Source organism: Nerophis ophidion, linkage group LG03, assembly GCF_033978795.1.
Source record: "Nerophis ophidion isolate RoL-2023_Sa linkage group LG03, RoL_Noph_v1.0, whole genome shotgun sequence".
In the NCBI taxonomy this organism is placed as follows: domain Eukaryota; kingdom Metazoa; phylum Chordata; class Actinopteri; order Syngnathiformes; family Syngnathidae; genus Nerophis; species Nerophis ophidion.
Genome location: NC_084613.1, coordinates 40,178,019 through 40,203,914, shown reverse-complemented (window position 1 = coordinate 40,203,914; position 25,896 = coordinate 40,178,019). Strand labels below are relative to the sequence as shown.

General features: G+C 42.3%; 1 protein-coding gene across 2 annotated transcripts in view; it reads right to left on the bottom strand.

Moving 5' to 3' along the window:
- Window positions 1-24,222, bottom strand: part of prima1 (proline rich membrane anchor 1) — a 66,921-nt gene extending 42,699 nt beyond the window's left edge. For both annotated transcript variants that reach the window (XM_061893715.1, XM_061893716.1), the window contains exons 1-3: window positions 23,787-24,222; window positions 22,633-22,774; window positions 11,606-11,738 (exon numbers count right to left, since the gene is read on the bottom strand). In XM_061893715.1, the coding sequence (XP_061749699.1) occupies window positions 11,606-11,738; window positions 22,633-22,774; window positions 23,787-23,945 (434 nt within the window). In that variant the 5' untranslated portion in view covers window positions 23,946-24,222. The remainder of the gene's footprint in view (window positions 1-11,605; window positions 11,739-22,632; window positions 22,775-23,786) is intronic.
- Between the last annotated feature and the right edge of the window lie 1,674 nt (window positions 24,223-25,896).

Genomic DNA, 25,896 nt, shown 5'->3' with positions numbered 1-25,896 from the left:
CACCTGTCGCTGATGAGCTTCCCTGCCTTCTTATGCCAATGCAAACCTGCGCTCCGGGCCAGAACGTAGTTTCCTGTTTCGTACAGTAAGCCAAACTCATATCAAGCTCTATGGTCTCTCACTGTGTGTTTTCTCCCCCTCCGTGTCCCTTTGTCCCTTGTCATTCCAGCAGCATTTCCTCCGTTCCCGCATTACGAGCTGTGTGTCTCGTCTCCCCCGTATTCCCTCTGGTTTCCTGGCTGCCTTTTGGATCTCAATCGCCCACCTAGACACCGACTTTGACGCCTCTCTCCTGCCCTTCGTTCTCACTCCCGCTCACGGACCTCCGAGCTTGTCTTGCTCCCTTGGACTTCCGCACCTCGCTCAACACTCCTGGCAACACACTACAGCTAATCTTTACACATAGTCATACACCACACACATTTTGGATGAGTTTACACACTTAATTGCTTATATATATATATATATATATATATATATATATATATATATATATATATATATATATATATATATATATATATATATATATGTATATATATATATATATATATATATATATATATATAGCTAAAACGACGTCACTGCTTTCTGTGCTGTCTTCTTCCCCCTGTACAACGTAACAAATTCTGCTATATTTCATTTCTAAAACATCTTTTCGCCACTGAGAGTTTTCTGTCCTTTTCGATTCAATTCAATTCAATTGATTTGGGATAGCTACAAAAGATTCAGCCTCCCTTTTTCAAGGGGACCCTAAACTATTAACCCTTAATCTTCGGTCCTGTCTGTTTCGACGAATAATTGTGATGAATCGATGACCAATGGGTCGGATGAACAAAACTTGATCGTTTCGACTGCGGTAGCATTCTATAGATATTTGATTTATATCCGCTAAGTTTGTACAATATACCTGTACTAATAAAATACCGCGGTAGTAATGCATTTAAAAAGGTACTACACTGTCTTTGAAAACTACCAGCCGGTTTATTTCATGCCCCTAATGGCGCATGTCGCGAGTCAACATCAACACACGCACAGACCACTTTCAAGCAGAAACAGTGTGGAGAAAGAAGAAGGCGAAAAGACATATTTTGGCTTAGTGGTGCTTTAAAACATAGCTATTGTAGCTATTAGCCAGCTTGTGGGTAACTAGCTTGTAGCTAGTTAGCAGCTAACATTCATCCACACTATGTTTTAACTACTTCTGAATCACTAATCTGGGCAGCACGGTGGCACAGGGGTTAGTGCATCTGCCTCACAATACGAAGGTTCTGGTATTCCTGATTTCAATCCCGGGCTCTGGATTTTCCTGTATGGAGTTTACATGTTCTCCCCGTGACTGCGTGGGTTCCCTCCGGGTACTCCGGCTTCCTCCCACTTCCAAAGACATGCGCCTGGGGATAAGTTGATTGGCAACACTAAATTGGCCCTAGAGTGTGAATGTGAGTATAAATGTTGTCTGTCTATTCGTGTTGACCCTGCGATGATGTTGCAACTTGTCCAGAGTGTACCCCGCCTACCGCCCGAATGCAGCTGAGATAGGCGCCAGCGACCCCCCGCGACCCCAAAAGGGACAAGCGGTAGGAAATGGATGGATGGATGAATCACTAATCTTGCCTCCATGGCAACAAATAAACTACGTATTTTAGAAGCATTATCCCTGCAGGAGTAGCTAAACATGCTTCACTACACACCGTAGAAGGATACAATAGCTAACCGCTAACACCAAACTAGCACTCCTGAATGTTAACGAATGGGTGGGATCTACAGACATATCGATTGTAACGATATCATATACAAGAATGGTATATACACGATACTACAATAATTACATTGTTATCTTTTTTTATAAAAATCTTTTGTCTTTTTTATTGTTTATAAACTCGGTGGAAGAGGGGTTAGGGCGTCTGCCTCACAATACGAAGGTCCTGAGTTCAATCCCGGGCTCGGGATTTTTCCGTGTGGAGTTTGCATTTTCTCCCCGTGACTGCGTGGGTTCCCTCCGGGTACTCCGGCTTCCTCCCACTGCCAAAAACATACACCTGGGGAGAGGTTGATTTACAACACTAAATGGTCCCTAGTGTGAATGTAAGTGTGAATATTGTCTGGCTTATCTGTGTTGGCCCTGCGATGAGTTGGAGACTTGTCCAGGATGTACCCTGCCTTCCGCCCGGAACGCAGCTGAAATAGGCTCCAGCAACCCCCCGTGACCCCGAAAGGGACAAGGGGTAGAAAATGGAGGGATGGATGGAAATAAATCCTTGAACACAGGAGGCTTTTATATTGTTACCAGTGTATGATCCTTTAACGACTTGGTATTTAAGGCATACCCAAATTTGTTTCATCGCCCAAAACTTATGTTAATTATCAAAACAACAGAAGAATAAGTGTTTGTTGCATTTTAACAGAAGTGTAGATAGAACATGTCAAAACAGAAAGTAACCAGATATTAACAATAAATAAACAAAATTAATCATCTAGCCACCATCCATTTTCTACCGCTTGTCCCTCTTAATTTTGACAAAATATTACAATAAGAAATGACACAATATACTACTGCAAATGTCAGCAGCCAAATTAGGAGCCTTTGTTTGCTACTAAAAAGACAAGTTGTCAAGTAATTTAACTATTTTGTTTAATACCAAAATTGTTCTTGGACTGCGATAAAAAAACATATGTTCAATATATCATAACATTTTTTGTTAAAATATGGCAGATATTGAATTTTTTTGCAGTCCCCTTTATTGTGAAAAGTATCGAAACAACATTTTGGGACCGGTAAAGCTGTCAAATTTGAAAAAATCGGAAATGACTTGCAGTGTAAACTTTGCCCGTGAGGACCAGATGAGTCGCCCGCTGGCCTGTTCTAAAAATAGCTCCAATAGCAGCACTTGCCAGTGAGCTGCCTCTATTTTTTAAATTGTATTTATTTACTAGCAAGCTGGTCTCGCTTTGCTCGATATTTTTAATTCTAAGAGAGACAAAACTCAAAGAGAATTTGAAAATCCAAGAAAATATTTTAAAGACTTGGTCTTCACTTTTTTAAATAAATTCATTGTTTTACTTTGCTTCTTATAACTTTCAGAAAGACAATTTCAGAGAAAAAATACAACCTTAAAAATAATTTTAGGATATTTAAACACATATACGTTTTTACCTTTTAAATTCCTTCCTCTTATTTCCTGACAATTAAAATCAATGTTCAAGTAAATTTATTTTTTTATTGTAAAGAATAATAAATATATTTTGATTTAATTCTTCATTTTATCTTCTGTTTTTTCGACGAAGTATATTTGTGAAATATTTCTTCAAATTTGTGATTAAAATTCAAAAAAATTATTCTGGCAAATCTAGAAAATCTGTAGAACCAAATTTAAATCGTATTTTAAAGTCTTTTGAATTTCTTTTAGAATTTTTGCTCTGGAAAATTTAGAGGAAATAATGATTTGTCTTTGCTAGAAGTATAGCTTGGTTCAATTTGTTATATATTCTAACAAAGTGCGGATTGGGTTTTAACCTATTTAAAACATGTCATCAAAATTCTAAAATTAATCTTAATCAGGAAAAATTACTAATGATGTTCTATAAATTATTTTTTTATTTTTTTAAAAAAGATTCGAATTAGCTAGCTTTTCTCTTCTTTTTTTCGGTTGAATTTTGAATTTTAAAGAGTCGAAATTGTAGATAAACTATGTTTCAAAATTAAATTTTAATTTTTTTCCTGTTTTCTCCTCTTTTAAACCGTTCAATTAAGTGTTTTTTTCATCATTTATTCTCTACAAAAAACCTTCCATAAAAGGAAAAAAAATGTGCGACGAAATGACAGACAGAAATACCAATTTTTTAAATATATATAGATTTATTTATTAAAGGTAAATTGAGCAAATTGGCTATTTCTGGCAATGTATTTAAGTGTGTATCAAACTGGTAGCCCTTCGCATTAATCAGTACCCAAGAAGTAGCTCTTGGTTTCAAAAAGGTTGGTGACCCCTGCTCTAGATAGTCTTTTTAAAAACGACAGCGTCAATTCTCGTGAAAAGGCTTTTGAGCACATACTGCTGTTCTTTACGAGCAGCGTGTGCTGCTGTGGGCCCTTCCTCATCTGAAAGCACTCACACCGTTTTGTTTGTGCCAAAACACGACAATAAGAAACGACAGAAGAAAGTTGCCACCAAATGCAAGGTGTACCTGATCTGAACTGTACCATGACAAACTCAACACAGCAGCGTAAGATTCTCGCATACAATATGTTATCTGGCCCTTTCATCATCTATTTAGCCTCCCTGACTATTAAATGATTAGAGCAGCCATGACAAATGCTAAAGGAAAAGCCCATTTATTCTTAGATTGCTTGTCGCTGTCAAATGAATGTCTAATGAGGTCTGACTGGACTTCGTTTTTAAGAGCGGAATAGCACTAAAGTCTGTAAGCCGTCTGGTGCCCACGGAGCTTCAGGACACGACCCGCTCGCATGTATAAAAGATGTGGCTTGCAACTGAATGACTGCGCAAATTAATTCATAAATAATGACTCTGGTTTGGGGATGGAGGCTGTAATGCAACAACACTTTCCTGCCACGGCTGCATTAAAAAAAGGTGGCCCTTGGCTACACACGGGGGGGCTGGAGAATTGCCATAATGAATTCCTGAGCCAACCACCCATTACTTCCGCTGCCTGACTTTGCCTATTTGTTGTTTGGAGGAAAGAGGGATAGCGATCTGCTGAATATAGTTGAACAAATATAATGCACAACAAGCTGGTTTGATCACGCACAAATGAAACGGACGTAAATTAGCACACACATCTGGAGTTATTCTCACACGGGTGTGTTAATATGTTGAGGTGTTTACAGATCGATGCGCACACGCAGTCCTCTCCTTGCACACCATGTGACGTGTGTGTGTCTTTATTAAATGTCTGCCAACATTAACGTGTAATGCAGAGTGCATGTGTGACACTGTGCCGCCTGAATGTCACTCAGAAAAATGGGTCTGGCTTTCGCTGCAGGCCAAAACCTCACGCAGCCTTTCCTCTAATAAGGCAAACGGGAGGAAACGCACCAGCAGCCTCGCGGGATTCCTCTTTCTTTCCCTCCCATTCTGCATCGCACTTCTGCAAATGAAAATCAACACTATCGCGCAGTCAGGTGTTCACGTATCACAACAGCCAATTAACCTACAGAGTTGAGAGACTGTTTATGCAATGACATTTAACACCTATTTTGTAACGTAACCTCTGACCCAGCAGATTCAATATAGCCTAGGCATGAATGGTAAATGAGAGAAAAAGCCCATTCATCAAATTACACCTGATATGATGACTACCTTTTAAGTTAAAAAAGTTAAAGATTGTCACACACGCACATTAGGTGTCGCGAAATTTGTCCTCTGCATTTGACCCATCCCCTTGTTCCCCTCCCCTCTGGGAGGTGAGAGTAGCAGCAGCGGTGGTCGTGCCCGGGAATCATTTTGGTGATTTAACCCCCAATTCCAACCCTTTGATGCTGAGTGTCAAGCAGGGAGGTAATGGGTCCCATTTTTAAAGTCATTGGTATGACTCAGCCGGGGTTTGAACTCACGACCTACCGATCTCAGGGCAGACACGCTAACCACAAGGCCACTGAGTGTCACGTTTGTAAATTTGCGCTACTCTTCCCTCGCGCAAAGAAGGTTGACGTTGGGGCCAAATAGTGAAGAGGTCCCCATTGACTTCATTTGGCCCGAAGACGACGACATGTTGCCGTCTTCCCGGAAGCGTCGCCCTCGACGGAGGATGTCGGGGAAGGCTTCCAGGTGCGGAAAGGAAGCGTCGCGCCAGCAAGCTCCTCCCACTCAGGGCGGAAGTGGACCGCGTGCTGCCCGGACTCTCCAGGACATCGGCACGCCACCGTCAACAGACATCACAGACCAGGATTTTTTTTTCAAATCTTTCACAGTTAATCACCCACCTCTATCAGAAGACTCAGACCCTATGATGATTAATTATTACAAAAAAATGATTTTGCACAACAGATCACAGCAATCACAGCCATCCAATTTTCATGCCCAGGCCCCCAGGACTCAAGACCCCCCCAAACCACAATTTTTTTTTTCTAACCAAACCAAGACAACCAAAGAAAAAACAAAAAATGGACAATGTAAAGAGGAAGATTCTGCCCTCCTCCTCACCGCCCTCCACCCACCCCAAGAGACTGTTTCATGTCATGGTGATAGTGTCTGGCAGCCACTCTTTGAGGGGGGGCTGGGGCTGGGAGCTTGTGGGTTGGTTCTGCCCGGTGCGGTTCCAAGCCACAGCGACCAGCACGTCCACCACTTCCAGTTTTTCAGCCAATTAAGCCGCAGCTTCTAAGTCCACGTCCAGCTCCAAGCCCAAGTCCACGCCAAAACCCAAGTCCACGCCAAAGCCCAAGACCAAGTCCGATGCTAGCACCAAGTCCAGGTCCAAGGCTAGCTCCAAGTTCAGGTCTGATGCTAGCACCAAGTTCAAGTCTAAGTCCAAGGCTAGCACCACGACCTGCTCCACGGCTAGCGCCACAACCAAGTCCACGGCTAGCACCGCGACCAAGTCCACGGCTAGCGCCATGACCTGCTCCACGTCAAAGTCCTCGTCCACGGCTGGTGCCAGTGTCAGCTCCACGTCGAAGCCAAGTGCCGCCAGTGTCAGCTCCACGTCAAAGCCAAGTGCCGCCAGTGTCAGCTCCACGTCGGCAAGTGCCGCCAGTGGCAGTTCCACGAAGGCAAGTGCCGCCAGTGGCACCTCCACGAAGCCAAGTGCCCCCAGTGGCAGCTCCACGAAGGCAAGTGCCGCCAGTGGCAGCTCCACGAAGGCAAGTGCCGCCAGTGGCAGCTCCACGAAGGCAAGTGCCGCCAGTGGCAGCTCCACGTAGCCAAGCGCCGCCAGTGGCAGCTCCACGTAGCCAAGCGCCGCCAGTGTCAGCTCCACGTAGCCAAGCGCCGCCAGTGTCAAGGCCACGTCGACCGCCAAGCCCAAGTCCACGTCGACCGCCAAGCCCAAGTCCACGTCGACCGCCAAGCCCAAGTCCACGTCGACCGCCAAGCCCAAGTCCACGTCGACCGCCAAGCCCAAGTCCACGTCGACCGCCAAGTCCAAGTCCAAGTCCACGTCGACCGCCAAGCCCAAGTCCACGTCGACCGCCAAGCCCAAGTCCACGTCGACCGCCGAGCCCAAGTCCACGTCGACCGCCAAGCCCAAGTCCACGACGACCGCCAAGCCCAAGTCCACGCCGACCGCCAAGCCCAAGTCCACGCCGACCGCCAAGCCCAAGTCCACGCCGACCGCCAAGCCCAAGTCCACGCCGCCCCCCAAGCCCAAGTCCACGCCGACCCCCAAGCCCAAGTACACGCCGACCGCCAACGCCTGCCACGATGACGACGCGCCCGCCTCCTTGTTGGCCACGGATGTGGCTGCTACGTGGGCGTCCACCACGCCAAGGATGTCGGCCAAAGTGGTTTCCACTACGTGGTCGTCCGCCACGCCAAGGGTGTCGGCCACGGATGTGGCCGTTTCCGGGTCGCCCACCTCGGTCCTCCACGCGTCGCCACCACCTGACTCTGCCCCGATGGATACAGGGACACGTGGTTTGGCGATCCACCGCCATGTCCCCCTCCCGCCCTCCCATGACTCTAGATCATTGTGGGACATCTAGAAGCTGTCCTCAATGGGGGGGCTCTGTCACGTTTGTAAATTTGATTTCATGTTTGATCATGTTTTGTTTTGTGTTCTGGACTCTTGTTCTGTTTTTTCACTTCCTAGTTTGTTTTTGTTACCATTACAACTCATTGCTTTTCACCTTGCCCTCCTAGTCACGCCCATGCCCTCAGTCCCACACCTGTTCCTAATTATTCACAGCCACTATTTAAGTCAATTTCTTTCTGTCCATCAGTCTGAGAACATCAACTTTCATTGTTATCTACGACCTTGTTGCTCATTCTCCATGCCCACGATCACCTGCCACGCACCTTGCTATTCTTGCCTCCTGTTTTTGTTGTCACAGTAAGTGTTTTGTTTTAGTTGTTTATAGTCATGCCATCGTGCTGTTTCTGTTCTTAGTTCATTCATGCCAATCGAGCAAGTGTTTTTGTTTCCTGTTTATATTTTGTAGCCAAGTTTTATACCTCCTTGTGAGCGCCCTTAGTTTGTTTATTTTTGTATTTAGAATTCCAAATAAAACATCATGTACCTTAATTCACAGCTGGCTCATCCTGTAGTACCGCTGCGTCGAAGGAGCACACACCATCCATGTCCAAGCCTGACACTGAGCAGGTCTAGTTGAGGTCATCATGTGTGTTTTATGTGAATGTTCAATATCAAAAAAGTTTGTTTGACTTCATGCTTATGCAGAATATGGGTCCCAATACTTTGAGGAGATGCAAATCTAAACATTCATCAGTTTTAAAAGTGTTTTTCATCTAAATTTAGCTTGAAAACTGAAAGTTACGCACAAATGTCAATGCTATTGTGGCGAGAAAGAAGCCAACTCTTTCATGACAGACGACGGCGGAAAACCTTCTGTCTGTGTGTGTGTCAACGTGTATAACATATAGTTAAAGTAAAAATATATTAGAGACATAGGGCCTGATATACTAAGATCCAAACACTGCACGCTAAACATGTGCAATCTAGAGGGCGTCTGATTTAGTAAGACTGTGTCTGCAATTAAAAAGTGGTGCATCCCCCTTCTTTAATTGAGGATTTTGTGTGTACAACAAAAAGCATCACCACAGAGATACTCTCATTTACTGCACATTCATGTTCTCATGCTCCTTCCTACCTGTGGAATTGCTTTGATTTGTTTTCAAACATGCAGGAGACATGTACCACCTTTTGTGGGCATTTTAGCAACAGTCATGCAGTGCATCTACATTGTAATCACTTTTTAGCTCAAGGTGCACATTCATTGGAGAGATGATGCACTAACCCCGGCTAAAGACTCTAAAAAATGCTTACTTCAGTAAGTTTTTTTAATAAAGCAAATGTTTTATTAATATATATTTTATGTGAAATAAACAAACATCGTTTGAAAATACTAAATCACACAAAAACGCAAATGTTGAATTTGTTTTAAAAAAAATTTAAATCCTCTAGCAGCTATAAAATTATAAAATGAATTTGGGCTGCAACTAATGACTATTTTAACACTTGACTAGTCATCGACTATCTTAATGATTAGTCGACAAGTCAGATTAAAAAGCGGGCACATATTCAGTGCTTCCAATTCAACCATCAACTTTTGAATTCATTGAGATATTTTTTGGCATGTGCTTACTAATAACAAAGATGACTTATTTGTTCAAAAATATATATTTATACTGTAAATATGCATTTAATATGTAACTATTAAACTTGTGTCCATTTAAAAGTAAGGACAGAAAAAGTACAAAATAAAAGTATATTAAATTTTTTTTTTTTTTTTTAAAGAACAGTTAAAATAGCAACACCAACAAACGATGTGAGAGTACCTTGCCACTAATCTTTTTGTAACCCCCTAGTAGAATGACAATAAAGGTTCATCTGAATATCAATAAAACGAAACTAACTTGCTCAAATTAGAAACAAGCATTTTGTGATGTGTTGAAAAGTTGCGCATTGATATATTATTGATTATTGATTAACGTTTGGCATTTTTAGCACTCTAACAGACTCAACGCAAATAATTGTATCATTAATACATTTTTAACATTTTACCTGTCTAATAGATTGTATGTTTAATTTTATGATACTGGTGCATTAATGCCTAATGTTTGTGTGTGTGTGTGTGTGTGTGTGTGTGTGTGTGTGTGTGTGTGTGTGTGCCTACGTGCGTACGTGCGTATGCCATTGCGTTTGTTATTGTGCCTTTCTTCATTGCATTGCAGATTGACGCTGCTATAAAAAGTACTTAAATTGATTTAGAACAAGTTTAGCCGGCCAACTTTGGCTAAAATGATGGTTGAATCTATTTTTCACACAACTTTACCTCATATTTGTTAGCTGGCTAGGAAGGTACAAGCTAAACGTCTCCAGATGTTAGACATTCCTCCGCTTTTAATGCTCCTGTGATACAGATTATAGATATAGTGTCATAAAACAAAATTTGCTTTGCAAAATGAGAAAGATTTTCCAGTTTTTAACAAGAATTTGAGGAAATATTCCCACACTTTCCAGCAGACACCAAAACAAATTAATTTATGTTTATCTGTTACCGGGGCCGCATGCTTTATCAGCAACATGCAGTAGCATGGTTCAAAATCTGTGCACTACAAAACATGTTTATTGTAGCCATTAATCCTGACTTCCTTGTTTTTTTGTTTTGTTTTAATCTGCACAAAGTGTTTTATTAATTCTTGTATTGTAGGAAAAAAATTGTTATATTTTATACTCCTAAGTTAATGTTGCTGAGCAACTTAGATTTAATATTATTTATTGAGTTTATTTAATAATTTTTATTAGTATCAACGTGTTTAAGTTGGTCAAAAAATGTTCGCTAATTCTTTTTTTCTATTTCAGGCAAATAAATGCACTTTAAATATTTTCCGTTACGGACTAAACATATGTTGAAGTTATTGTTTGTTGTAAGTTGATTTATTTTTCTTTCTTTGATCTTGTTTTAATGTTAATACGGATACAATTTTATGCAGAGGTGTACCTGTACTAATTGTTTAGACAATTAATATTATGTATGGTCTTGGAGGAGTCTTCAAGTGTGTTGTTCTTCCAACGGGGGAGTAACACAAAACAACTGAGAATCACTTCCCTGGTTATGGTTTTTGTTTTTAATTTAAAACTAATGTAGACCTGATATAGTTTTATGTTGCTAGGAATTAAACTGCAGGTTGGGTTTGGATTCAGAAAGAACAACTTTCCCCATTGTTAAGGTTATGTAACAGCTCTGAGTTGTGTATCGATCCTTCCTTACTGTCACCACTCCGAGTGGGTCATGAACCCATGTCGCCGGATTGGCAGGTAAGTGTGCTAGCTACTGGGCTAAAAGCCTACTACACTCTTTGGAGTTGTCAGGGAGTGAGTTTTTTGTACCTGGCGCAGCCTTGCGTGCTGGCCGCCGATCAGGGTTAGACATCCATTCATCCATCCATTTTCTACTGCTTGTCCCGTTTGGGGTCGCGGGGGGTCGCTGGAGCCTATCTCAGCTGCATTCAGGCGGAAGGCCGGGTACACCCTGGACAAGTCGCCACCTCATCACAGGGCCAACACATATAGACAGACAACATTCACACTCACATTCACACACTTGGGCCAATTTAGTGTTGCCAATCAACCTATCCCCAGGTGCATGTTTTTGGAGGTGGGAGGAAGCTGGAGTACCCGGAGGGAACCCACGTAGTCACTGGGGAGAACATGCAAACTCCACACAGAAAGATCCCGAGCCCGGTATTGAACCCAAGACGACTCAGGATCTTCGCATTGTGATGCACATGCACTAACCCCTGTCCACCGTGCTGCCCCAGGGTTAGACAAAGAAACACAAATATGACAATCCACTTTATTCCCTTCCGATTTTTTGGACCAGTTCAACCATACCAAAGGTCCCACATGATTCTAACAAAAGCATGATGACAAGTTTGGTCAAGAAGAAGTGGTAACCAACCTCTTGATGGCCTTGTAGCAGATGATGATAGCTGAGAGTAGGAAGAGGGCTGAGGCACAGCCTACTGTGCCTAGCACTATAAAGTCCATGTCCGTCCACCAGGGTCTCACTAAGGGCACCATAGGTTCTGCCACTGGGGAGAAGAACAGAAAGATTTCATCAACACAACATCAAGAAAAAGCCCCGGAGATGATTCAATGATATCCAATGCTAACAGAAGCACTCTTAGACCACAACAATTACTGGTGCGCAAACCCGCTCTTTCCACATTAGATGTATGCTGGACGAGCCACTCTGATGTGATGTTGTGTGCTCCAGCAAATTCAAATGTGTAGACCAGCAATCATCCTATCAACAGTGGCACCACCGTTTCCATACGACCAATTGCAAGAATAATGCGGTTTTCGCCGAAAGTTTGTTATTGCTGTATTTTGTTACACCCTATGGCAGGGGTCGGGAACCTTTTTGGCTGAGAGAGCCAAGAAGCCAAATATTTTAAAATGCATTTCTGTAAGAGCCATATAATATTTTTTGTAATAACATTGTTATTCTGAGGCTAACTGTGGAGGGGGGCGCGGCCTGCGGGCCTGCAGCGAAGCGGGGTGTTGCGTGGTACAGCCTCGAAATCAGCGACAGGTGCGTGGATGGCCCAACTGGGCCTTGTTATCTAATCACCTGCCGCTCGGTTATAAGCAGCAGCCAGGAGGAGAGACGGGGTTGGAGCTGGAGCCAAAGCATAAGCGAGGACGACAGACAAAAAGACAATTGCTGGAAAGCAACTGAGAGACTTATTGAAAAATAAAACAATATTGTAACCCTGAAACAGGCTCTCATGTTGGGTCTGAAGAACCCCCAGGAGGGCAAGCCCCACACTTACCAATAGTAAATAAATAACTTCCTACCATTAACGCAACTTCTTAAACAGGTGCAGTAGAAAACGGATGGATTAAAAATGCATGAGAATGTTTTATATTTTGAACATGATCTTTAACACTGTGATTACAAGTGGAATTATTCATTACTTATCGTGTTAAGCAATGTCAGCTCAGATTTATCCGAGAGCCAGATGCAGTCATCAAAAGAGCCACATCTGGCTCTAGAGCCATAGGTTCCCTACCCCTGCCCTATGGGGTTGATGACTGTGGGATGACTGTATTATGCTGATAGTATATATTTGTACCATGAATTGATTAACATGGACCCCGACTTAAACAAGTTGAAAAACTTAATCGGGTGTTACCATTTAGGGGTCAATTGTACGGAATATGTACTGAACTGTGCAATCTACTAATAAAAGTATCACTCAATCAATTGATTCCAGTTTTTGGTAATATATTTTGGAAGATAGATAAATTCCCTGCCAGTCATTGTCCCAGATTTCTTCCAAGTTATCCAGGCATACATATTCATCGCCTTTTAAAGACTTCCCTTTAGAGCAAAACTTCAGACCTGAGATGAAAGAATGGGAAGATAATTATGTAGTTATGAAGATTAAAGTAAAACCCAGTTACACGAATCATTCATGACGTCTCACCTACTTGTAAACAGTCTTGTGAAGAAGTTAAAATGTGCTAAATAAGTCTGCTTGTCATACAGTGCATCCAGAGAGAGCTTCACTTTTTCCACATTTTGTTATGTTACAGTCTTATTCCAAAATGGAATACATTCATTTTTGTCCTCAAAATTCAACACACGATACCCCATAACGAAAATGTGTAAAAAAAATTTTTTGTTACTTAATTTTGAAAATGTATTAAACATTAAAAAAAGATCACATGTACATAAATATTCAGAGCCTTTGTTGATGCACCATTACAGTCTTGTTCGCTACATGCGACAGTTGGTGTTTAACTTTACACTACTTCCTAGTTTTTGTATTTTCGCTTTCAAGGCTAAAGACTGTTTTCTTTGCTACGCTAAGCTAAATATAAGCTTAAGCATCACGTATGTTGCCTATTGAGACTAAATCAGCATTTACTTGCACGCTGCTTCCTGACATCCTTTTGCATCTTGGGGAAACGACCACCGCAACATGTCCATTCCTCTATGAAGTATCTCTCAAGCTCCATCATGTTGAATGGGAAGGGTTGCTTTTATCCAGGATCTCTCTGTACATTGCTGTATCAATCTTTCTCTCTATCCTGACTAATCTCCCAGTTCCTGCCCTATGAAAAACATCCCCACAGCATTATGCTGCCACCACTATGCTTCACTCTAGGGATAGTATTAGCCTGATGATGAGCGGTGCCTAGTTTCCTCCAAACATGATGACTGGCATTCACGACAAAGAGTGCAATTTTTGTCTCATCAGACCAGAGAATTTTACTTCTCATGGTCTGAGAGTCTTACAGGTGCTTTTTGGCAAATTTTTTTTGTAAGAAATGGCTTCTGTCTGGCCACTTTTACCATACAGGCCTGATTGGTGGATTGCTGCAGAGATGGTTTTCCTTCTGAAGGTTCTCCTCTCTCTACAGACGAATGCTGTAGCTCTGACAGAGTGCCCATCAGGTTCTTGGTCTTCTCCCTGACCAGACTAACAATGTGCAGAGACATCCTGGATGAAAACCAACGCTACCCATCCAACTTGATGGAGATTGAAAGGTGTTGCAAAGAGGTATGGGCAAAACTGCCGAAAGATAGGTGGGCCAAATTTGTGGCATCGTTTTGAAAAAGACTTGAGGCTGTAATTGCTGCCAAAGGTGCATCAACAAAGTATTGAACAAATGCTATGAATAATTATGTACATGTGATAAGGCAGATTTTTTTTTTTTGAGAAATTTGCTGAATGTTTAAAAAAAAAAGCAAGTTTTCACCTTGTAATTATGCAGTTTGTCTGTAGACTTTTAGGCCAAAAACTTTTTTTTTTTTTTTTGGGCTGTAACAAAACAAAAAAAAGTGTGTGTAAATACTTTCTGGATGTACTGTATTTCCTCACAACACAGCACAGCTCGTCAAAACTTGAAGGCAGGGGTGTAGAAGCTTTTTTCACCAAAGGCCGCATGCTGAGTAACCAAAGGTTGCTGGGGCTCATTTTGATATTTTTCATATTGCAAATACGCTTAAGCCAAACCAGTATGCTAAGAAGTAATTTATATTGTAATCTGGCAACAACCTCAATATATTAGTTGTTGTCTTAGCATCAACATTTCAACTTTTTCTGGATAGGTAAACCCGTAGCTCTATCAGTTGGTGGGAAGGGCCGTGCGTTTGATTGTGTGTGTGCTGGTAACGTGGGCATTGGTGAGGGTGTGTGTATACTTTTAGGGAAGTGTTTAAAGAGTGTGCACTTTATCACTGTCACTTAGATTTCAAGGAGAAGAAAAAAAAGTCTGGAACTGCACTTTTGTGAGATGTCTATATTACACTGATATCAGACATGACGCCACTCTACTCCTCGATCGCTATACTCCGTTTATATGCTATGCTACACAACTTTATATGATCATACTTGCCACATCCAAAGCATCTGTTTGCTATTCTGGTCACATTGTTTGATACATTGTACATCTGCTGTGAAAGCCGAGTGTTCTAATTAAATCCACCACAAAACAGATACTGGATTTTACAGTAGAACATGTCATCAAACAACAAAATGCCCATTCCTACCCTCCCAGCCGCTATAAGGAAGAAAAAAAACGCAAAAATACCACTTTGTGCAGGCAACAACACAAAACAACATGTTTGCCAAGGTCTTAGCCGAACATGTTTTCAAAAAGCCTATTTCGATATACTGAACATGTTGCTTTACTTCCAGAAAAACATAGTTAACCATTTTTAATTGAGGTAGTGCACATGTATACTTCTCATGTCTCAAAAGCATAGGAAAAAGCAAATAATTTTGCCCCTTCTCAGTGTTATCATTTTGGTCACTTCCTGTGTTTAACATACATTACCATTGTCCTATAGGGAAAGAAAGGATAAGGAATGTGGTTTGGAATTTAAAGCATACACAAAATATGTTTGTGGTTAGATCAGGCGCAAACATTTTAGGAAGAAGATGAAAAATAAGAACACATTAGTATTAGAAGTGGTCATAATTTGGGAAAAAGTCTCAGTTGAGTGAGAGTTGTAACAGACAACTTGACAGTGTTTGTCTCACCCCTCCACCTGTGTAAGAGTCCATGCCATTCATGACATGTTGTCAGCAACGAGGTCTTCCGGGCCTGTACCGCGGTCACTTTCTTCCTTCTCAGTCTGACGTGTGTGTGAGATGAGAGTGTGATGCAACAAACGTGATGTGTTTGGTAAAGAGGCCAACATAACTAAAATAACCAGTCACAGGAAAATTAGGCCAACAAATTTGGCTTATGCCATCCAAACGCAACATCAGCGTTGTTATCGGTCATTGTTGTTTTGTTCACGATGGACTTGTGCATGGTTACTCACAATGACTTACACACGAATATGTCCTCTGTTGGGCTTCACGGTGGCAGAGGGGTTAGTGTGTCTGCCTCACAATACGAAGGTCCTGCAGTCCTGGGTTTAATCCCAGGCTCGGGATCTTTCTGTGTGGAGTTTGCATGTTCTCCCCGTAAATGCATGGGTTCCCTCTGGGTTCTCCGGCTTCCTCCCACTTCCAAAGACATTCACCTGGGGATAGGTTGATTGGCAACACTAAATTGGCCCTAGTGTGTGAATGTGAGTGTGAATGTTGTCTGTCTATCTGTGTTGGCCCTGCGATGAGGTTGCGACTTGTCCAGGGTGTACGCCGCCTTCCGCCCGATTGTAGCTGAGATAGGCGCCAGCGCCCCCCCGTACCCCCTAAAGGGAATAAGCGGTAGAAAATGGATGGATGGGATGGATGTCCTCTGTTTTAAAAAAGATGATAGTTTTCAGTGTTTTTAGGAGACTTTTTCAAACTACCACCAAAGCATCGTTTTGACCGTTTTTACCATGTGTTTGGCCAGCGTGACAGATATAACATACTTTGTCTGTTTTAGAATGATTGAAAGAGGTGGTCTACGGCCCGCTACGATTCCACACATACTGTGCATACATGCATGCACGTACCGTAGCTGAGTCACACAATGACTTGCAAGTTCTTACTAATGACCACCAACACAATTCAGAATTACACATGTAGGGACTCAAAATGATCCAAAAGTCAAACACTTGGCATGTGGCCTCATCCGTAACTACATCAGTATGTGTCATTCAGGCCCAATACACCCTCTCGCCCTACACTTTAGTCCTATCCCTACAATTTGCGCTTTACCGTAAAGGTAGTGATGTTCCAATGACTGTTTGAATGTAAGGGTAGTGGGAATAACGAGGAATAGGAGGTATAAATCTAGCCCTTCCGAGTGAGGCATTTCAAATGCTGACTTGCTCAGGTAGGGCCAGAGACAAATGCACAACTTCTGCATAAGTTATATAATATATAATATGTTATTTTGGAAAATTTGTTTTTCATTTTAGCCAGCCAGCTATGCTAGCAAACGTTAGGCTAAAATACTCAATAATAATAATAAAATACTAAAACTTTAACCCTGGTGAATGTGAAAACATTAACGTTTCATACCTTCAAAAAATTCACAAGAGATAACAGTCGTAGATGACGGCTTCTTCCCCGTGTAGTTCTTCGTTTATTCATCAATCGAAGCATGATGAATATAAAAAAAACTGAAACGATCTCAGCCGTTCTCACCACTGCTGTGGGGTTTGTTGTGTAATGGTGGGACTAGAGGGTTGTACATTACACCACTACTAATAAAGTACAGCGGTTCTATTGAATTTTAAAAGGTACTACTGCCTTTGGAAAACACCTGTAGTAACTTTTCATCCACAAGTGCTGCCGTGCGGCACTGACGTTGCTAAGCTGAGGTGCGGCTTATTCGTGTGTCAATACGTACACACTGAGCACATACCATCAGAAAATATGTCCAAAGGAATAATGACAAAATAACAGCAATTCTACTGGTAATAGAAATAGTGCATGATTCACACTGCTTTAAATATGGTGGTATGGGGCTAAACTCTTTACTCATGGTGCTGCTTTGCGCCTAAAATTGATCATGGCCCGCAGTTCAGTGACCCATTTACACATTTTCAAAATTTGGGCACCCCCGTTCTAGATAGTTTGGTTGCCTTTTTAATGCTCAGTAAACCTTACCATGTTTATTTGTTTATCTGAGTGTTTTAGCCTTTTTGGTGAAAAAAAAGTCACAATGGAGATCAGTTTATTTTTGGACGTCCCCATTAGCTGTGCTCTCAAAAAAACAACAACTATGCCATAGGGCTTTGTGTGTAACAAAGTACCGTAATGCATTTGCCAGCATATCACTCCGTGTCATCAAATGCCCAGACAAAAATTTCCATACGTTGACTCAAACGCTGCAAAATACAGTGATACTGAAAAAAATGAGTACCTTAACTTACAACTTACTTAATTATACTGAAGCATAAACTTGTGTTTATGCTTTAGGTTGTGAGCATACCTCGAGTTACAGTAGGTCAGGTTGTAGTTTAGCCTCGTTCAAACGTGTGACTGAAGCACTAATGAGTGGGACTTCCAGGACTAGCTGCTGTGAGCAGATGATATTGTATCGTCTCTTTCTCTTTCCGACTTATCAGGTCTTATCAAGTTGGTACATTCTTAAACGTATTCTTCACTTACGCTTTAAGTCAGGGATGAGGCAAAAACTAACCCAGACCCACTGTACAAGCGTCACAGATTGAAGTAATGTTTGTAAGAAGTCTGTGCCAATTCAGCAATAGAGTTAATATATTGTTACACGTTGTTGTTTCTGCTTCGTCTACACAAGAAATAAAAATAAGTTTTAATTAGACAGTTGACACCTACGTTTGAGTGTTGTTCAGAGATGGACACAATCCTGCCATTCAACCACCAGCACAAAGAAAGAGAGGAAGCGTAAGACCAGATCAGAGAAACAAATCCTTAAAAGTATGTTCTACTGTACATTTTAGCAGGCTACCCAATGAGTCAATCAGCATTACACATGCTGCAGCCAGCCTCTGCAGCATGCATGCACAAACAATGAACATTTATCCATAAAAATATTGAAAAGCTGCTTATGCCGTGGTTCAATTTGTTCTGCTACCCCTGTCTCAACAACCTGAGCGGTCGAAAATTACTTTTGGCGCACAGACATACATATCACTTTTGTCAACTTCTTTCAACCAAATAAAACCAAATTACATGTTAGGATTATGGTGTTTTGGAAGGGCCAAGCACCGATGAAAATGATTTCAATCAATTTCAGAGATATACTTATTCTGAGTTATAAGCTTGGTCGTGGAGCGCAAAGTGCTCGTAAATTGAGGTAACGCTTTAATCCACTATGGGGCCGAAGGTGGTAGTATTTTGATAAAGAAGTGAGAAACATAAGTCTCTGTACTCTTTTTGTTTATTTGTGCAAGTGTTAACATGTGATTCTCTTTAATAATAACTTCTTGATTCCTCCTGTAAAATGAATGTTTGCCTATTTTAAGCTGATGAGGTTTGAAATAGGCCTTGAATCAAAAATCAACCGGCCAACGCAGGTTTAAACAGAGGCCTATTTCGCACAGTTTATGACGACTTAGGAGATGCATTTTCTAAAGGCCTACTGAAATGAGATTTTCTTATTTAAACTGGATGCATCAAGCTGGATGCAATCTTACTTGGAGGGGAGGAAACAGGTGGTAGAGGTGAACGGCACCATGTCCCCTCCCCTCTCAGTAAGCTGTGGAGTCCCTCAGGGGAGTATACTAGGACCTTTACTGTTCCTAATATACGTGAATCACATGCCATCAGCATGCCACTGTGAATTGTTCCTGTTTGCGGATGACTCGGCCCTGCTGGTATCTGGCAAGGACAAGTCACAGGTGGAACAAATCCTCAGTGCTGAACTCCTCAATATTTTCACCTGGCTCGCTGACAACAAACTATCCATACACTTAGGTAAAACGGAATCCATCCTATTTGGGTGACATATCAAACTTAAGAAGGTCAGTGACTTCACTATAAAAGTGGGTGACATTGTTATCACCAGGAAGGATGAGATCACCTACCTAGGTTCCATTCTAGAGGCTAATCTTTCCTGTGATAAAATGGCAACCAAGGTGATCAAAAAGGTCAACCAAAGAACGAGATTCCTCTACAGAATCTCCTCTCTGGTCAACAAAAGCACCTTGAGGATTCTAGCGGGAACTCTCATTCAACCCTTCTTCGATTACGCTTGCACCTCCTGGTACCCCAGCACCTCCAAAACCCTCAAATCTAGACTCCAAACATCCCAGAATAAGCTAATCCGGTTACTTTTAGACCTCCACCCCAGATCACACCTCAATCCAACCCACTTCTCCAAAGTGGGCTGGCTCAGGGTGGAGGACAGAGTAAAACAACTTGCACTGAGCCTAGTCTATAAAATCCGCTACACCTCCTTGATACCGAAGTACATGTCAAACTACTTCCTTAACGTAAATGACCGCCATAACCACAACACCAGGGGAGCTCCACAAACCACGTTAAACCCAGATTTCAATCTAACAAAGGTCTTAACTCATTCTCTTTCTATGCCACATCAATGCGGAATGCACTCCCAACAGGTATAAAAGTAAGTGCATCTCTATATTCCTTCAAAACCGCTCTAAAACAACACCTCCAGGCAACTTCAACACTTTACTAATAGCCTCCTCCATTCACATCCCATCTCCCCGCATTATAAACAACTCAAATGTACTTCTAATGTATATACTTGTTCTTATGCTATCTGAACTCACTATGTTCTCTGCTGGCTGTACATATCCTACTGTAAGACCTACACTGTTTCAATGTCCACATTTCTCTGTTGATGCAATTGTTGATGACTGAAGTTCTGATATCAACCAAAGCTCCTCATCCCACCCCCCGGATTGTAAATAATGTAAATAATTCAATGTACATACTATGATGATTAACTTGTGTGATGACTGTATTATGCTGATAGTATATATTTGTACCATGAATTGATTAACGTGGACCCCGACTTAAACAAGTTGAAAAACTTATTCGGGTGTTACCATTTAGTGGTCAATTGTACGGAATATGTACTGTACTGTGCAATCTACTAATAAAAGTATCAATCAATCAATCAATCAATCAATCAATCAAAGATAGCAGGTCCATTCTATGTGTCATACTTGATCATTTCGCGATATTGCCATATTTTTGCTGAAAGGATTTAGTAGAGAACATTGACGATAAAGTTTGCAACTTTTGGTGCTGATAAAAAAGCCCTGCTTTTACCGGAAGTAGCAGACGATGACGTCACAAGGGTGAGGGTTCCTCACGTCCTCACATTGTTTATAATGGGAGCCTCCAACAAAAAGAGCTATTCGGACCGAGAAAACAACAATTTCCCCATTAATTTGAGCGAGGATGAAAGATTCGTGGATGATGATATTGATAGCGAAGGACTAGAAAAAAATAATAAAGTTAAAAAAAAAAGGCGATTGCATTGGGACAGTTTCAGATGTTTTTAGACACATTTACTAGGATAATTCTGGGAAATCCCTTATCCTTCTATTGTGTTGCTAGTGTTTTAGTGAGATTAAATAGTACCTGATAGTCGGAGGGGTGTGTCCACGGGTGTCTTGAGGCCAGTCTGAGGGAAGTGGACGTCAGCTGCATGTACGGCGCAAGCTCAGCTGATCTCCAGTAAGAGGCGACTTTTCATCACAATTTTCTCACCGAAACCTGCTGGTTGACAAGTGGTCGGGAACCATGTTCGCTTGACCGCTCTGATCCATAGTAAAGCTTCACCTCCGGGAATTTTAAACAAGAAATCACCGTGTGTTTGTATGGCTAAAGGCTAACGCTTCCCATCTCCATCTTTCTACTTTGACTTCTCCATTATTAATTGAACAAATTGCAAAAGATTCAGCAACACAGATGTCCAGAATACTGTTTAATTGCGCGATGAAAAGAGACGACTTTTAGCCGCAAATGGTGCTGCGCTAATATGTCCTGACAGTCCGTGACGTCACGCGCACGTGTCATCACTCCGCGACGTTTTCAACAAGAAACCCCGCGGGAAATTTAAAATTGCAATTTACTAAACTAAACCGGCCGTATTGACATGTGTTGCAATGTTAATATTTCATCATTGATATATAAACTATCAGACTGCGTGGGTTTCAGTAGGCCTTTAATGTTGGTGTTTTGTAGGCACACTTGCGATGTAAACAAACCATCAGTTGTCAGTTTAAAATGTTGTTTCCTTATTTGAGCATTGTCATTGTCAGCATCACTTGAGCCTACAGTCAGATGATTTTGGCAGCATTTGTTCGGTGACCTTGACGACAGTCACAACGTGGAGGGTAGGGGGGTTCCATGACTCCCACTAGTGTGTCAGGGGAAAAAAACAAACAGTGTTCCAAATAAAATCATTGTGGCAGATTGATGAAAACCTTTCCAGTGCTGCCTGCTGATGATGAAGTACTCGTCCCTCCTCGTATATAAAAGGGCTGAGGGTGAGTGATTCTAAAGAGTCACGGTAATAGCTCACAATGACTGCATCATCAGCAATGCCTGTCGTCCATATCTCAGAGCACTGTTCATTAAGGGGCTCAAGACCAGGTACAAATCATACCCACTTGCAGCACGCATGCAGGCAGGTAAAACATGTTGGCCCATCAGTGGACTTCAGAGACGCTGCAACAACACACACTTATCGCTGCCAGCTCCAAACTTCAGAACAAAAAAAAGCTGAAACAAGCATGCTGCCTCATTAGTCTCTTATCTCAATCGAATTATAGCTCATTTAATGAAGTTGTCTGTGTTTTAATCAAGGGGTCCTCCGAGGGAAACCCTTGCGATGAGCCAGTGAGCTTGGCGGCCCAGCAGGCTTGGCTCTCACAGGCAGCTGGGTACTCCCCAAGGTCAGGCCACGCATAAATTAGCTCTGCTGTCAACATCCTGCCGCCTCGCCTCACATGCATGGGAGTACACGTGCAAAACTCAAGAGGACGGATGACGCATTTTTGCACGAACAAAAGCCCTTCACATGGAATTCTGGGAGTGAGGCGGGTGCTGGGATTCTTACCTGTAGCGCCCTGTAGCCGCGGGGGAGGTGGCGGAGGCGGCGGCGGGGGAAGGGGCGGGTATCTTCTACATTGGCACGCCAGCTGGCACTGTTGGCTAACTTTCTCTGCCACGGTCTGCGAGCATGACCTCTGAAGTTCTCCCTTTTTGCGGAATGAGGAAGCACATGAAAAAGACTTGAGAGGCTGTCCTCACGCACAGCGCCAACGTTGTGACTGTTGCACATCTCCAGCTGCACATCCCTGTAAGAAGCCACCCACCCACCAACAGAGTGGGCAGCAGGCCGCCCCCCGAGGAGTGTGAGTGGGTGTATTTGCAAACTCAAGCAGATCATATTACACGTGAACCCTGCTAACAGTGCGTGTGCATGAGCAACAGCTCATCTGTAGGCAGCAGCGTGCAGGGGCACAGGTTACACTACTCAGCACTAGCATACGCCTGCTGCACCTTCGTGCTGGGATAACCCAATCGTGTTGGCAGAAATAACTCGTGTGTATCTACCGTGCACATGAATTTGTCTCTATTCATGTGCATGAATGTGTGCCACCAGCACCCCAAGCATGCATTACAGACACACCATTAGGTACACGTGCACTCAAAGTGCTGCTTTTGTAAATGTATTGATTTAACAATAAGCTTTTTGGCATAGATGCACATGCACAGTACAGGCACTGCCGACTTTAGAAAGACAGAACAGTGCCATGTTCTGACATTCTTGAAGAGGACTTAACGCAACAATGTGTATTATTGTTGTTGATGTTGTGGAATACAGGAGTTTTATGCCCAGTTTTGACAGTTTTAGAAGGGTATTAATGTATTATCATATCATAGGGAAAGGTGTTCCTAATTATTTCTGTTGGAGACACAATACACAAGCTGACGACTTTAGAATGACACTAAATTTCTCAGTTTGGAGAAGGATTCCTTATTATTGTTGACAATTCATAAGTGTACTGTATCACACTTGGTGTCGTTAATGTTTTGTCCCCACAAGGTAATCCCAACGTGGCTGCATATTAATTATAGTGTACACTAGTGGGCAACAATCATAAAGCTGGCCGTCATTACACAGTCAGACCAAACTGATGTGTGGTGTAGATGCACGACTGTAGTTGTCATGTGTGGAAAAAAAAGAAGAAAAGTGTCCGATCTTACCTGGCAAGAGAGTAAAAGAAGCGAGAGAAGGCAATGACCGAGGAGAAAAGGCCAGCAACTTAAAGTGAATGGCATCAGATCTTGGAGCAACATTCCCATTCGCGCTCTTCTCGGTGATCCAAGCTGGCTGCTCCTCCGACTAATGGATGCAGCATTCATACAGGCGTCAAGGCTTCGGGACGCAACCTTCCTCCACCGTGGGCTCCGATTCCAAATCGGCGGCGATGGAATAGTTTACGCCACAGCAAGCATTCCCTCTGCCGTTGTTGGTCGCGTAGGACAACAAGGTGGGATGTGCGGCCAGTTCCTAAAATAAAGCCACATCTCTAAAGTTGCTCTCCCTCTCTTTTCATCCTTTTTCTTTGCCTATCGTTGTGATGCCTTACATGTTCCCTCTTCGGCTGCGAGCAGGAGTGCAAGTGGGCCACTCGAGCCATGGAAGTTGAAGAGAGCAGCGAGAAAGAGAGAGAGAGAGAGAAAGAGAGAGAGAGAGAGAGAGAGAGAGAGAGAGAGAGAAAGAGAGAGAGAGAGAGAGAGGGGAGAGAGAGAGAGCTGTAAAGCCCTTTTGAATTTAATTTAATTTAATTTAATTTAATTGAGAGAGATAGTATACATATATGCATCTATATTGAAAGGTATTGCACAATGCTCTAGTTTATTTCATCGTATTATATTATTGTTTTTATTTTAACTAGTGTTAACATTTTTCAAGGTGCAATGTGACACGACTCTGTCCAGGGATTTCTTTATTACAATTGAGCTATGTTTTAATTGTACATAGCTTTAATTTCGATAGGTGTTTAAGTTTGATACATTTTTATTGTGTTTTTTGTGCTCTAATGTGGGCTTTGGCAATGCAAACGTATGTTTCCCATGTCAACAAAGCCCCTTTAAATTGAAATTGAAATTGAAGTTGAAATTGAGAGAGCGAGAGAGAGAGAGAGAGACAGAGAGAGAGCGACAGAGAGACAGAGAGAGAGAGAGAGATTGAGAGAGAGAGAGAGAGAGAGAGAGAGAGAGAGAGAGAGAGAGAATTGAAATTAATTTGAAATTGAGATTGACTTGAGAGAGAGACAGAGTTAGAAGAGGAGAGAGAGATATAATTGAATTGAAATTCAATTTGAATTTAAATTGAATTGCCAGAGAGAGGGAGAGAAGAGGAGCGAGAGAGAAGAGGAGAGAGAGAGACATAGAGAGAGAGAGAGAAAGAGAGAGAGAGAGAGAGAGAGAGAGAGAGAGAGAGAGAGAGAGAGAGAGAGAGCGCTTTGGTAATGTAAACATATTTTTCCCATGTCAATAAATCCCCTTTGAATTGAATTGAATTGAGAGAGGTAGTAGACATACCGTATATTACCAAGTAAACGCCCTTGGGCAAATAACCGCCCATGTCCTAATAGCCGCCCGGGGTCTGAGCCCATCCATCCATCCATTTCCTACCGCTTATTCCCTTTCGGGGTCGCGGCCCATTTTGTGAATTAAACGCCTCTTCCTAATACTAGCCCATGTATAGCGGTACACCACAACTGATGGGCGGGAATACTTTAAGGAGGAAGAAGAACAGAAAGTTTGACTTAAAGTTCAAGCTAGCGGTTGTGAAGTATGCGCAGCAGAATTCTGGTTTGGCAGCTGCCAGGCAGTTTAACATTGACCCGAAAAGTGTACGCAAATGGAAACAAAAAAAGGGAGAACTACTATCTCAGTCTGCAATCGACGGAAAACGGGCTCGCTTATCTGGCGGATGTAGGAAGAAAGTGAGCGACGAGCTCGATGCTAATTTGTGTCAGTGGATACATCACGTTTGTGGACTAAACCACCGTGTGTCCCGCAAAATGATCCGCATTAAGGCCAAGGAGTTGTATGCCATCGCGAGTGACACGAGAGACACCGGGTTGGTGTTTGGTGCAACGAGTGGCTGGCTTAATCGATTCCTGTGTCGGAACAACTTTACCCTCAGGGGGAGAACAACTGTTGCACAGAAGGACGCTTCGGTCGAAAAGGTTGTCAACTTCCTCGTTTTCTCTACTAAACATATAGAGGCCAAGAAAATCCAGCCCAAGAATATCATTGCCATGGATGAAACAGTCGTTTGGTTTGACATGGTTGGTTTTAC